This window comes from Medicago sativa, chromosome 2 (assembly GCF_051527215.1).
Source record: "Medicago sativa cultivar Bolivia chromosome 2, Bolivia_mono, whole genome shotgun sequence".
Taxonomy (NCBI): Eukaryota; Viridiplantae; Streptophyta; class Magnoliopsida; order Fabales; family Fabaceae; genus Medicago; species Medicago sativa.
In genome coordinates this window covers 8,303,000-8,318,142 of record NC_140750.1, presented here as the reverse complement: position 1 = coordinate 8,318,142, position 15,143 = coordinate 8,303,000, and the positions used below count along the sequence as shown (strand labels likewise).

General features: G+C 34.7%; 3 protein-coding genes across 17 annotated transcripts; 2 read left to right on the top strand and 1 right to left on the bottom strand.

Annotated features, from left to right (window-relative positions):
• Positions 1-3,155: 3,155 nt before the first annotated feature.
• On the top strand, positions 3,156-12,503 carry LOC146944205 (GDSL esterase/lipase At1g29670-like). The gene is made up of 5 exons (XM_085742602.1): positions 3,156-3,426; positions 10,705-10,832; positions 10,948-11,193; positions 11,703-11,940; positions 12,060-12,503. The coding sequence occupies exons 1-5, from the start codon at positions 3,174-3,176 to the stop codon at positions 12,281-12,283; spliced, it is 1,089 nt and encodes a 362-aa protein (XP_085598728.1). The 5' UTR covers positions 3,156-3,173; the 3' UTR covers positions 12,284-12,503.
• On the top strand, positions 4,287-10,015 carry LOC146944206 (uncharacterized). 15 transcript variants are annotated; one of them, XM_085742617.1, is made up of 14 exons: positions 4,287-4,387; positions 4,860-5,002; positions 5,795-5,919; positions 6,139-6,353; positions 6,516-6,628; positions 6,749-6,800; positions 6,956-7,105; positions 7,247-7,288; positions 7,464-7,488; positions 7,605-7,622; positions 8,430-8,629; positions 8,801-9,177; positions 9,341-9,404; positions 9,578-10,015. In XM_085742617.1, the coding sequence occupies exons 6-11, from the start codon at positions 6,751-6,753 to the stop codon at positions 8,484-8,486; spliced, it is 342 nt and encodes a 113-aa protein (XP_085598743.1). In that variant the 5' UTR covers positions 4,287-4,387; positions 4,860-5,002; positions 5,795-5,919; positions 6,139-6,353; positions 6,516-6,628; positions 6,749-6,750; the 3' UTR covers positions 8,487-8,629; positions 8,801-9,177; positions 9,341-9,404; positions 9,578-10,015. The 15 variants fall into 15 exon arrangements, with proteins under 15 accessions (XP_085598743.1, XP_085598742.1, XP_085598737.1 ...); XM_085742616.1 differs by having other exon boundaries at positions 9,341-10,015; XM_085742611.1 differs by lacking the exon at positions 8,430-8,629 and having other exon boundaries at positions 7,605-7,690.
• A 1,237-nt stretch (positions 12,504-13,740) lies between the features above and the next one.
• LOC146944204 (uncharacterized) lies at positions 13,741-14,826 on the bottom strand. The gene is made up of 2 exons (XM_085747923.1): positions 14,413-14,826; positions 13,741-13,794 (listed from the first exon to the last, which is right to left on the bottom strand). The coding sequence occupies exons 1-2, from the start codon at positions 14,824-14,826 to the stop codon at positions 13,741-13,743; spliced, it is 468 nt and encodes a 155-aa protein (XP_085604049.1).
• Between the last annotated feature and the right edge of the window lie 317 nt (positions 14,827-15,143).

The window sequence follows — 15,143 nt, the reverse complement described above, 5'->3', positions numbered from 1 at the left end:
ACCTTTAGTATCTAAAACCCTAAAAGTTCCCTCCTTTGGTTTCCATGAGATTCACCAAGCTTACCCAACAAAATGGGTCAAAGAATGCTTAAAACGTGTTTCAGATCTGTCAAAATCGTGTCACCATTTCCCAAATCGTGACACGTTTGGTGCGTATGACCCAAGGTACGACCAACCTTATCCTGAAAACTTGCCCAGCAAGCCGAAAATCGTGACACGTTTTCCCAAAATCGTGTCACGATTGGACACCCTGCAAAACATGCTCACGACATTGCAAAATCGTGACACGCTTCACAAATCGTGTCACGATTCCAAGTTTTCCCAACTTCACAATTTTGAAGCCAATTACAACATTCTCCACCTTGACTTCTAAATTGATGATGATGCCACTTTAACCATCAACCACCAATCCCCTTTTTCTTTACCTTGCATCCAACTACACCAAGTAGCTCCACAAGCTTCCAAGTCTTATTCCTTGCATCCAACTACACTTTGTAGTTCCACAAGTTTTCTCACCTTTACCTCTTCAAACCTCGGAATGCCTTCCGCTCTCTTGAAGTTCCTTGCATCCAACTACACTAGGATTTTTAGGTAGTTCCACAAGCCTACACCATAACCTCTTCGGCCCCCGGAGTGATCAAACCCGTCCTCCCGAAGATTCACTTGCCTCCAATTACCATTGGCCTTTTCCGGTAATTCCACAAGCCATGCCAAACATTCTTCAAACCCCGGAATGCCTTCCGTCCTCTTGAAGAATTCACATGCTCACAACTAGAGCATAGCACCCAAGGCCTCCATAGTCGTACCATTCCCGGTGTCATCAACTCCACCTCAAGTTGAGCTTTCTCTACCTCAACTTCCAAATGCGTACTCACACTATGCTTCCACCTTGCCACTCCACCTCAAAGGTTGATCGCGAGTATTCTTCACACCGCCTCTCCAAGCCGAAAATCGATAATTGGGAACACACACACATCACCGCCACGACATCACCATCATGACCTCCTCTCCTTATACTTTTCCTTCTTCGATTGTGCTAGGATGACCGGCTTCGAAACCTCAACCTTCAATGCTTCCATACACTTCCATTGAACCATGCTTGCTTCCATCTCCAAGATGTAACCTTTGGTACCCATGGTGCACACTTGACAAACTTCTCCCCTTGCCCCACGGTGGGCGCCAATTGTTGTGAATTCCGGACTCAAATTTCACACCAATACAAACTATGATGTGTGAAACAAGTATCAATGGCAACCAACAACCAAAATTAACCACAAGCAACAACAATAATATAAACCTAGTCTATAAACCAAGTGCATAGCAAAACCACAATCCAACCAAGGAATAAACAAGATAAAGAGAGTAAAGAAAAGATAACAACACCAAGAAATGTTCACCCAGTTCGGTCCAACTTGACCTACTCTGGGGGAGAGATTGATCTCTCCAATCCACTATCAATGAGTTCTTACAAAGAGATACAAATGGGTTACAATAAATTAGCTTCAACAAGCTCACAAAGAACAACCCTAATTTCTACCCATTTTCCCAATCTCACCAATGAACAAGACACTCAATGATTTTCACTCACCCAAGGTGTTTACAATTGTTTCCCAACACTAGAATCTAACCCCCAAAAGAGAACCAACCCTTAGCCTTTGATTTCACTAAGGACCTTCTCTTTTTGGTTTCACAAGACTCACCCATGTTGCTTACAAAAGACTCTTCACTCATGTGTTTCCCAACCTCATGAATCTTCCCCAAAAGGCACCAACCCTTTTCCCAAGAGCCCCCTCTTTTGGTTCTCCAAGATTCACATCTTGAAGCTTTGAACCTCACCCAAAGACCTTCAACCTTTAGTATCTAAAACCCTAAAAGTTCCCTCCTTTGGTTTCCATGAGATTCACCAAGCTTACCCAACAAAATGGGTCAAAGAATGCTTAAAACGTGTTTCAGATCTGTCAAAATCGTGTCACGATTTCCCAAATCGTGACACGTTTGGTGCGTACGACCCAAGGTACGACCAACCTTATCCTGAAAACTTGCCCAGCAAGCCGAAAATCGTGACACGTTTTCCCAAAATCGTGTCACGATTGGACACCCTGCAAAACATGCTCACGACATTGCAAAATCGTGACACGCTTCACAAATCGTGTCACGATTCCAAGTTTTCCCAACTTCACAATTTTGAAGCCAATTACAACATATATATATATATAATAATAATAATAATAATAAAGTGCTCTAAAACAAGCGGTATGATGATCTTTGGTTCTGTCCTCGAACTATCTTGGTAGAGATTATCTCCATTATCTCTACATATCCTTCTTGTGCGGGTATTGCATGGGTAACGAGAAACTCGAATATGTAGCGTGTGTTACTACGTCAAGAATAACTTTATCACAAACTATAGACTATACACATCGTATAATAGTGGAGGAAAAAAACAACATGCATTTAAAGCATGATAATTTAGTTGTGGCAAATTTGCTTTGGCTTGGACACAAACCCACTTATTCTTGGTTTGTACGGCAACTTCTTTCAAGATTCCATGTTCCTAGTTGCAAAACTGAAATCAATTGTGGTCCTTTGATGTTTATTAAGAAATCATAAAACTTGCCAAATCCGTCATTGATCCTAAATCACATTTCTATCACTCACCACTACATCCAATCGTAAATATATCCAAATGTCAAAATGTATTATTTTTTTGTTGTTGTCCATGATTCGAACCCAGACATTGCATTTATTATGCATTATCCTTACCAACTGAGTTAAGCTCACAAGGACAAAATGTATTAATTTAAATTGAGATCAAATGTCTTTTGATTTTTGTTTATATTTAAAATCGAGCGGATTGTTTGTTTTGACAAATTTGGCAATGAATAGCCTATAAGCAATGCTATATATCCCGAAGGATATTATAGCGAAAGACTCACGATTTCCATTCCAACCAATAAAAGCATGTGCTGGCCACAAAACATGGGGGTCAGGTTTTGATTTTCAATTTTTTTATGAAACAGTCAAATTAGCATTAAATCCAATGGCTATTAACATGCCAACAAGTTCGGGATGCACTCACGAAAATGCTTGTCGCGATTTCTAGCATTTTCCATAGCCTATATATACGCCCTACATCTTGTTACTATATCATAATTACTTTTATAACTAGAGAAATGGCTTGTGAGACTAAAACATGGTTAGTTTTGCATCTTTTTCTCTTGGTTGCATGCTACATGCAACATTGTGTCCAAGGACAATCATCTGAAGTGCCTTGCATTTTTATATTTGGAGACTCTTTCTCTGATAATGGAAACAACAACGATCTTTCAACCACTGCAAAAGCTAATTACAATCCCTATGGCGTCGACTTTCAAGAAGGCCCAACCGGAAGAGTTACCAATGGGGCAACGGAAATCGACATAATTGGTAACAATTATAGGCACCATTAAAAACTCATTTGCTAATTATAGTTTTTTCTTTCAACTTTAAAAAATCACTTTTTATGAAGAAACTATTAAGTTTTTATTATATTAGATCTAACTCATTCTTATAGAACTGGTATTAAAGATAAGCAATGTCCATCTAAGACAAAATAAAAAAAAAAAAAAGATAACCAATGTCACTTTTTATAAACTTATTTAAAACTTTGTGGGGCTTAAATATTTTTTCGATACACCACCCGCCTACACCAACATTATTGAGTTTGGGGCGTGAATCTAAATTATGGATGACTCAATTGATATTATTTAATATCATATTATATTTTTATATTGAGTCAAACACATCCTTACAAAATTGTCTTTTAAAGCGACGAGTGTGACTTTTTGAGCTCATTGCAGACTCTATCTTTATTTTATGCTTGACAATAGATTTTCCCAATAATCACTTTTAAAAGTTTAAATTTGTTAATTACTATTTAGAGAAAGAGTAAAGAAATAATAATACATACAAACTGTTTGAATTAAGATGTTTTTAGTAGTTTGCTCACTATTCTAAGTTTGTCTCGATCTCTCAAAAATAGTTTGGATGTTGCTTTTTACTATTCTTAGTAAAAATAAATTCTATAATAACAAAAATTGAAGAATAAAAAATTCAAAAAAAAATTGAAGAATAAAAAAATCTATTAACTTATTCTAAACAAAACAAGGCCTTGGTAATTCCAATTTTACCCTCATTTTGGGCACTTTAGGGGCATTTTAGTATTTTCCAATTTGATGAAATTTCTTTGTGGACACCTCACCACTCTTTCCCTATATATATAGAAAGAATTGAGTCAATTTCCTCCCACTTCGCCGTTCCATTCAGTTCACTGTTTCGTCCGGTTCCATTCAAGTCGTCGTTCCCAGCCTTGCGTCCGGTTTCGTTAGCTTCATCGTTGGTGTTGAAGGTTGTTATTGATTTCTGTTTGCATGTCTCTTTTCTGTATTGCTTTTAGGTTATTTTTTCTTTCCCTCTTTGTTTTTGCGATTTGTTCCTCTTTGGTTAGCCTTGCGATTTGTTTTGATGGCTTAATGGATTCTGATTTTGTGATTGTTGTTTGTGTTGTGTTTGTTTTGGTTGATTGATAGCTTTCTGATTCATTTTGGATGATTGTGTTTCAGATTTTTTTGATTTAATTTGTTGTTGGAAAGCTTTGTTGTAAGTATGTGTTTTTCTGAGTTTGTTTGTGTTCTGGCATTTTAGAGTTTGGATTGATTTTTATGAGTTCTGGAAATTTTAATTTTTTGTGGGTTAGTTGTTGAGATTTGTGAATGGTGATTGACTGGGTTTGTTGTTGTTTTCTTAATTAGGGTATGCATTGTTGTCCTGTTTGAAATTAAAGTAGAACAATTTAAAGGAAGGTCTGTGCTTTGTTTAAGGTTCAATATGGAAATGGAAGATTTTGCTTCAAGTAGGATTAATGATGGTTGTTTTCAAGGTGTAAATGGAAATGGATATGGTTCATCTTCTTCGCTGGTTTTGGATAAAGAAAAAGGAGAGCTTGTGGAAGGCAGCTGTGAAGGTTTGTACTTTGTTTGACATTTGTACTTTGTTTGATTTTTTTTCTTTATTTGTATGAAGGTTTGAGTGGAATTTGATGTTCATCAAGAATGAAAACTATTGATGTATTGAAAACTATTGATATGGAGTATTTTGATATTGCTGGCTTTCTCATGCTTCTTCTACATACTTTGTTGAATGTTGATAAATTTATTTCTGCCCTCCTTCAGGATTGATGGTTTTGAATTTTTGGATGATTATGGAATTTTTATGATACAGAAAATTCTTGCAATGATACACATAATATGCTTGCTCTGCATTTGATATCTCAAAAAATCATGATATAGAATTTTATGATATTCATGGTTTGGAAAATTTATTTTGTGGTGAAGTCATTCTCAAAGGTTTGGTTTTTCTATATCATAAGGTTCTATTTGAGAATTGAGTTTGAAAGAATTTGAGAATCTCAATTTTGTGAATAAAATGATACTGGACTTGATTTGAAATGACTGCAAGACAAACAGCTTTGTTTCTCTGAAGCAAAATGATACTGAATTTTGTGTAGCCTATAAATCAGAAATCTCGGATATTGCTTCATTTCTTTTTGATATCTGAGGGTATTTTGCGCGAGAATCATGATCATTTTGCTGCACTCTCTGAACTAATCACATTAGTATTTGTTCTGAAATTTGAGAATGAAGATATTGATTTTCTAATGGAATCAATGAATCTTCATTTTGTTTATTTCATTTTGTTTTCTTTTCACTCGATGTGTCATGGTACAGATTTATTTTTTGCTTTTTTGGTGGTATAGATTTTCGTCAATGTGCCATGGTACTTCAGCATGTTGTATTCAATGTTTAGCCCATTTTTGACACAAAGGACTAAGAGCAAGTTTGTGATCTCTAAGGAAGGAAATGCTGCTGAGACACTCTACAAGTGAGTATATAATAGTTGTTCCATTTTGGTTTGCTTTTCTGTCATTTATTTTGAACCTTTTACAAGTCATAAATACACTGATCTAGAATGTTTAGTTGCCTGAGTTTCTCACAATTTTTATCTATATTAAGATCCCTTTCTACTATTGTTTAAGATTTTGAATTTTCTTCCATTTAATACTTTTGGTATTCAATTTTTCTTTCTTTTGTCATTCTTTAGCTTGCAGTTGGCAATACCACTTTTTATACGGTCAGTCATCACATCAGTGGTCGTTGAATCGAAATTAGATGGTCTAAATCGCTGCACTTTACCTTATTGGCAACAGAAAGTGATTATTGTGCTAATGTTTCTGCAAAATATGTCTACCTATTCTCAATCAGAAGAGCAGAAAGAGGAATATGACAGCACCCGTAGCACCTAGAAAATGTGTCCTGGTAGGTTTGCATAAAGACAAAGAAGAACCCTGATATCATCTCACTTCAACTTGCAATGAATAATTCCATTACCATTTGTGTTAATTCGTTTTTCTTTTTATTTTGTGAATTGGATTCCTGTCTTCTAATCTTTGTTCTCTCCAATGGAATGTGTGGATGCAGCAGATGGAAAACCGGCATATGAAAGAATATTTGGGGACAAGAGTGGTTCAAGTGAAAAGAATAACGGGTTAACCTGCAAGATTGGGATTTTGTGGAATTTTGGAAATATTCAGGCAAGTAATCATTAGGAATTATATATGTTGGTTATCTTCAATTGCTACATCAGTTTGTCTTAATATTTTTGTATCCTTTAGTAGCTACTTAAAGATGAAATTTTCATTATTTCATTGCAGTTATGTTGTGGTATAATTCAAGTTTCAGGCACAGTTCAAATGCTTTAAAGAGGTAATAATTCAAGTTTCATATTAGTTATAAAATCTGGTGTTTTAGAACTGCACAATCCAAATGCTTCTATGTTTGTAATGAAAATTCTGTGGCTACAAATAGAAAGGGCTGATTGTGTAAAATATCAAATACTAATTGATTTCTAATGTTAGCAGGTACCAAAGGGGTGGGACAATTGGAAAGTCAAGCAAAGTACCAGTGCGTAATGGAAGTTGTCAGTGGTTTGATACTTTTGCAGAATCTATATGGTTTTCAAGAGATAATTTGTCCAAGGAGACTGATGATTGTGTTCTCAAGCTCATTACGTACTATTGTTGTTGTTTTTATTATTATGCACTGCAGTCCTTTTGCTGTTTACTTAATCAGTTTGAAATAACTTCACTTAGATAATTAAATAAATGATACCATTTAACAGGGATCATAACTTTTGCTTGCTCTCTTTGCAGCTTGCTTTACAATATAGTGTGGATAGCACTTATAGTCTTCATGTGAGTTACCAATATCCAAAGATATTTTTACTCGCTATGTGTATTGCAAGTTCTGATATGAGGCTATTGAATTAATGGTAAAGCAACATGATAGTTTGTTTTGGTTCCTATGGATTATTACTAAATTTCTTCTAATTGTAGCATAAATAATGCAAATTACTGTTTTTTCTTGCAGGTTGCTTCTTAATGCATGGAGCAAAGTATGTCCCAATTACTTTACTTATTCACTACTATAATTTGATAATTTCATGATATCTTTTCTTTACTTCCCTATTATGAATCTTAATATGAAATTCTTGAATTTGCTTGTATGTAGATTTTCGGCGTGCGACAGGTTTGTCTAGGGTTCAGACTTGGATTTGCAATGTATCATTTGCCTTTATCGATAAATTATGTGTTTTTGTACGTCATCTTCCTCCTCTAAATTCTCATGTTTTGTTTTGTTGTGGATGTACCTGCTCTGTGGGTGTCAAGTTTTTCGACGTTTTGTTTCGTAGATGTTTAACTATCTTGTGGTTGAAATCTCTATACTACCCCCTGCCCTTTCCTTATATACGCGTGTTGTTTGATTGTTGTGGTCAATTTGCAGCTCCGACTTTCGTTCTTCACATCTCATATCTGTGTTTTCGAATTTTTGGTTATGATATCCAGTTTCATCTCTCATATCCATATTTTCTTCCTTTTTCTATACGTAATGTGTCTTTGATTTGGAAGGAAAAAAAAAGGCATACGTATCTTGTGCTTACTTTTATGCAGCTTATTACAGAATGCCTATTTTTGTGCTAAATTAACTAGAATACATTATTTTTGCATAGTAGTAACAAAAGCAGTTATGCTGTCATGTATATAATTTCAAGTCAGATTGGTTATCAGGGTAACAAATTTGTTATGCCAATATATAACATCATAGTCAATAGTAGGTATATAACTTGCCAGCATCAAACCAATGTCACAATACAGAATACAATCTCAATGACTACAAAATTTCACCTCATTTGATATAAAATAAGAATTTGTTTACAGAAATTTTGGACTGCAGAATTCTAAACTCTTTTCCAATCTCTTTTAAGCTGGAATAATATCAGCTCATGTAATGCCAGAATAAATGTTTTCTGTTTAATTTTTTTTTTTGCTGAATTAGATAGTCAATAGGATTGATCTAGAAGACAGTATTATCGGCATTTTCTTATGTCGATGATGATACTCCTTAGCTGAAAGTCTTTGTTGGGAAAAGAAGTATGAAAAGGGCGATATCGCTATCTGGAGGAAGAAAATAAATGTTAAATTATGTCAAAAAAAATATCCCAATTTATGTGATTTAGATAATGCTGAAGATGTTTGGTAAGCCCTGATCATTTTTACACACTTCATTCAAACATCTGGATCTTTATACTTATAACTATTTGTTGTTAGACGGATTTGAATAATGATTTGTTCTTATAATTCCACGATTTCGGATTATAATGCGCTCATGAATAACGTTTCTTCGTGCTCCATAATTTGTCATGGTAGGTACCAAAAAATGGAGGTTTGCAAAACCCCTATCCCTGAGGTAACCAGCAAAAGTGAAGTTGCTGGAGGAAAATTGAAAAAGTTTCCTGCTAGGTTGTTTGCAGCCCCTGCTAGAATAGCTAAGGACGTTATTCCAGGCGTAGCAGTTGAATCTTATCAAGAGGACAACAAATTATGGAAAAAGCGTGTTAATAATTACAAAAGAATTAATAGATTGATCGGCACCTCTAGATATCAGAATATAATGGACATGAATGCAGGCCTTGGAGTGCCCTTGAATCGCAAAAATCTTGGGTGATGAATGTTGTGCCCACAATTGCTGACAACACTTTAGGTGTTATCTATGAAAGAGGTCTCATTGGTATTTATCATGAATGGTAAGTTTCTAAAATTATCTTACTTCATAAAGTTTTCTAATTTTATGATGATTCTCTTGCAAGTTAGCTTCCTATACTCTAAATTGATTAATTAAATAAACTTATGTTTATTGATATTTTGTTATGGTATGAAATTGCAATGACATTAATTTTCTTTCTTCAGGTGTGAAGGCTTTTCTACATACCCAAGGACGTATGATCTTATTCATGCACAAGTACAGGGACAAGTACGTTTCTTCCTTTTCCATCCACAAGTGATCATAGTGATAATTGGTAATTTGAAATTATAACTATAAGTCTTTTACTTGAACCAAAAATGAAATGTTACTATTTTTACTGATTTTCCAATTCTGGCATAATTGCGACAAAAATTTGTTTGCCCCACATTTGATAAGATTAGACCTGAAAGGATTGAACAAGATATCATACACATCTCTTCCGATGATGAGGAGAAAGCTTGCTGTCATCATAATAAGGTTGCCTTCTTTTGATTGACTCATCCTTTTCAAGTTATGCACCACTTCCCCAAGGTGCTCTGTTGACTCTCATCTACATGTCGATTAAGCTGCAATCTGACCATATATAAAGACCATACCTCTGCTAGCATTTCTTACTTCTTAATTTGTATGATGTCAATATTATTTTCTACATTATATAGCAGCCTATGAATTAAATGTAAATAAACTCTAGCCATTTCCTGGTGATAGATAGTAAAGTGTGAAATGGTTAATGGGGTGTGGAATATAAAATTTTCAGTTATATAGCAGCCTATGCATCTTGCAGATATGTTGATAAAGATATATTGTGTAAATAAATTATATGTATCTTAACAAAAAAATATGCTCTATTTATCAATCAAAATATATTCCGCAATTCATCTTAATTATTATGATGTTTTCCTGGTCTCATGAATAAACAAAATATATGCTCTTTTCATGAATCAAGACTTTGTAAGGCTTTCATAAATATTTTGATAAATATTTCTAATGTTTGTGCAATATTCCTTAATTTGCTCATTTTTTCTTTGGAACAAATTTTTTACAAGATACGTTATTCAACCCGTGCGAAGCACGGGTTTGTAACTAGTTTGAAGAATAAAAACAATACCTTATTTAACTTTAATCATTGAAGTTGTGTGGTCGGAATGGTATATACTTTTCATAAACACGTATTTTATACAGAAACCAAATCATGTATATTATTAGAAAGAAAATTCAAAATACAATCAGAAAAAAACAAAAAAAAAACTTTTGGTAAACACATAGGATATATAAAAACTATATAGCCTACCTAATTTAATACTTTTGGAAAATACAACCACACATATAAATAACTACATTTACAGTGAGGCCTTCATCTCTATATATAAACTTTTCTGTCTCAATTTTATATATATATATATATATATCTTTTTTTTTTTTTTTTTTAAATTTATTGAATAAATGATGTAGGTGATCTATAATATAACCATGTATTTTCTTATAACTTGTTGAACTCATGACACAAACTAACGATTAACCATTGTAGGCCAACTACTTGGATTCGAGAATTTCATCTCGCCATTTGCAAACACTACTGGCTCAGACATACTTAAAGGTGTTAACTATGCATCTAGTTCGGCCGGAATTCGCAATGAAACTGGCAAACTTACGGCGGTATTCTATTCTTTATTCGTTCATCACTACATAATTGTAGATTTTTGTTATTGTACATACATATTTCCCATGATAATTAAATGCCACTAAATTAGTTTGACGTAATTATATGCAGGGTACTAATATCGCCTTGGGATTACAGATAGAAAATCACAAAACTATAGTTGCTCAAATTGCTAACAAGCTTGGAGGTGTTCAACAAGCTGCACAATATCTAAATAAGTGCTTGTATTATGTTTATATAGGCACCAACGATTACTCATTAAATTATTTCCAGCCAGAACTCTACAACACAAGTGGCACCTATAACCCCGACGAGTATGCTCAAGTTCTAATTGACGAGTTATCTATTTATCTACAGGTATGTTTGTGCATCATTCTCTTCAAAAAAAAGTCTTATGTGTTGTGTTACTATGTCAATAAATCATTAATGTTTCTATTACAAAACTTTAGTGTATTAATCACAACAAACAAAATGAACTCACATATAAACAGTTTGCTATTTCTTTTGGACACATGCATTGTTCATATTTCTTCTAAGCTCTATTACATTGTTTTTTCCAATTATTTTAAATTTATGTAACCATTAATGAAAGTAATTTTGTAAAGCAAATTAACATTTCTTTTTCTCATACAAAATCATCTAAATTTTTTAATTCATCTGTAATATTCTAAAGTGACATATACTTTAATACGAGATTAGATTAGTAACCTAACTGTGGCAGATCTCAAAGCTTAAAGTAGTTCTGCGGAAAAAAAATAGTTTGAAAATTTCAAAAACAAAAATATTATATTCCTTAAAAAAAATATTATATTAAAGACTTTTTCAAGCCTTGAAAAATATAATAAATCGATATTTTTGGTGGACAGGCTTTGCGTGATGCTGGTTCAAAAAAATTTGTGCTACATGGGCTTGGCAAAATAGGTTGTACTCCAAACGTGGTCGCTAATAGTGCGAATAATGGATCATGTGTTGAAGAGTTGAATGATGTTGAAGCAATATTTAGTGAGAAGCTTAGATCTCTAGTAGATCAATCTAATTCCCTATATCTTGATTCTAAATCCATTTTTATAAACACTACTGCCATCAGAGTAGACGGTTCACTTGGTAAACATTCCAATTAACTTCATTTCATATTCTAGATTAATCATGAAACAATTGAAAATGTCTATGATTGAGGTTCGTAATTATAATTAATTAATGTCATATGATCTTTTACATTTCAGGTTTTAGAGTGTTTCTTTCTTCTTGTTGTCCAATAAAGTCAGATGGGTTTTGTATTCGTGATTCAATACCATGCGCGAATAGAAATGAGTACATTTTTTATGATGGAAGTCATCCCACATCAGCTGCGAACAATATCACCGCATCACTTGTGTATGATAGTACTTCTAAACCAGACGTAACCTATCCAACGGATATCAAACGTCTTGCTCAACTCGTTATATAAATAAGTTCAAGTCTTAGTCATGACCTTAAATAAGCTCAATTTATTTGCATAATTAGAACGATATGTTCAACTTATTACGTGTAAGCAATAAGCAATCATAAATTGAGTAGAATAAATTAGGATCGATGTCATAATCCTTAATGTTGTTTTGGTGGCTTAGTTTGATGTTGGAATTGCTTCTCGTTAATATATAATAATTAATTAATATTATAATGTTTACTAGATTTGAGTCTCTATCATTCAACATATTCCAATATTTCTTAATCTAACAACGATCTATGAAGTAGAGTGAGTAAGTGGAAGTGTGAGAAAGCATGGCTTTTTTTAGGAAAATACTTCCATGACATTGCTTGGGTGCCATTGGTGCCATTGATGCAATCCTGGCCGTTGATGTGTGCTGATGGGTGTGGGGATGTGTGTGTGATGTGTGTGTGTGGTGGAGATGGCACCAATGGCACCAATGACACACAACTATGGCACCAAAGTGGAACCCCTTTTTTTAGGAGCAAGAATAGACAACGAAATGGAACAACAACGTGAAAAATGAACTTTACATTCCAATACCAAACCTAACTAAATTACCAATGAAAAATGAATTGTCACAGTAGAAAATATAAAGACTATTACTTTTCCCACCATGCTGCCTTCTCGCGCCCCCTGCAAAAATTCCAAAAATACCCCTGGTCCGGATTACGTACTCAGGATCAGATTGTTAGTGTTTCCGGAAAATATAATCCGGACAAATACACTATGAATATTTTGTGTCTTTCTTTGATGTCAAGGGTCTCTGTTGACCGTTCTACGACTCCAACATAAGCTGCAATGCAATTGCAGGGGTCGTATGAGCGGTCAACAATGACCATGACACCATAAACACTCCTAAAAGCTACCTAAAAAACTTTAAAAAATTGAAGAAAATGTAAGAAAGGAGGTGAAGAAGAATGAATGAAAATGTTGAAGATCCAAGCCTTTTTATAGCCTAAAACAAGTCCTAGGTCATTTGGAAGTCAAAGAAAACGTGTTTTTCATTCAAAACCGTCCAAAAAACGCGTTAAAACTCCACTAACCGGCCAAACCTTTGGTGAAACGTCACCGGCCAAAACGTTACTGAGGGTTTCTGGATTTTATAATCAGGAATGCATGAAGTTGTTCCGGATTATAAAGTCCGAACTGCACCAGACCCTTTATTTGGATCGTTTTCGTTGCGAATGCCTTGAAAAAAATAGATCAAAGATACATAACATAAATAGAAGTAACATAAGACAAATAAACAGTTAAAAAACCATAATAACATAAATGATGAATCTATTGGGAAGGTGTTCGAAGAGGAGCTTTTGAACTCGATCTTGCCGGCCTGCCAACTGACATGTTACGATCGGCAGGTCGACATTATCGAGTTCATAAGAACCCGTTCTTTGGAGTTAGATCTGCAACATAATGAAGAAGGGAAAGGTGTTTCAAGAGGGTTTCTTTGAGTTAGATCCTGCTGCCTTGCGAAATGACATATTCATCTGGCAGACAACAAGATCTAACTCATAGCAACCTCTTGATATTTTTGACATTTTTTACATATTTGCATGGTCTCTTAGGTGTGTTTGTTTGTATTTTTGACAGCATGCTGAAGATCTTCATCATGTCGTCAAATAGAAAGCTAACTCATCCATTCACGACAGCATGAGAAAGATCCTCAGCTTAATGACAAAAATTTGCATGGTTTTCTTTGGATGTTGAAGGTGAAAATCGGAGATGATGTATTTATAGAAGTCCTTGGATGTTGTGGACCACATTAACTCTTGGTGCAATGTGGTCCATACAAAAGAATCATATGCTGAGGCATTCCGGATTTCATTTTTCGGAATACACTTACGCCTTATGTTATTCCGGATTTCGTAATTTGAAAAGCATATCTTTGGTTATTTTATCGATTAAATGAACATCTTTGACATAAATTAAAACATAATGAAAGTTTAAATAATATATATATATATATATATATATATATATATATATTATTCAAAACATAATGCAACAACTTAATTCAACAACACATAACTAACACGCAATTAAAACAACATAAAACACACGATTAATTAAAACATAACACATTATCACGGATCATCTAAACTAACTTCTTCCTCCTCTGGTCCTTCCAGCAGAGTCATGATCTCTTCGTAGTTCCTGGGCCGGTGCAAACTTTTCAGAATTTGTTCAGCAGATTTAACCAACGAAGCGTCCAACTCGATCGGCCCTCTAGTGATGTTTTGACCAAAGACAGAGACCATGGTTCTCACGTCGCCATTGTTTGTGAGTTTCATCAGGATGAAACAAAGAGATTCGGCTGAGTCGGACAATGGACATCGATATTCAACACCGACCACCCTCCTCGTGTCTCTGTGGTTGAGTTGACGGTTGATTTGATCCAGCTCATCCTTCAGTCCGGAGAGGGTGACATCGTCACGAATCCTAAACAGTTGGGGTGGTGTTCCACCGTTGTAGTAGACTGCCACTAGCTTGGTGTTCGGATCAAAGTCAGGGAATTCCATGTTGCAGAGGTATCTGGGCGTTGTAGTTTACTTGTAATGAAAACAAGGACCCCTATTTATAGAGGTATATGGGTGTTGTGGACCACGAAAATTGTCGGTGCAATGTGGGACACACAAAAGAATCCAATGCTAAAGCAATCCAGATTTTAAAATCCGAACCAAGCATCACCATACACAGTCCCAAGTTCTCCTTTGGTTCACGCCATGATCGTATCTTTCTGGAATATATGTGTATTCCGGAGTGCACCAGAAGCTTTTGGCTGGTGGCCTGCACCACAAAGAAAACGTTTTCAAAGGTTGGTCAAGTCAAAAAACGT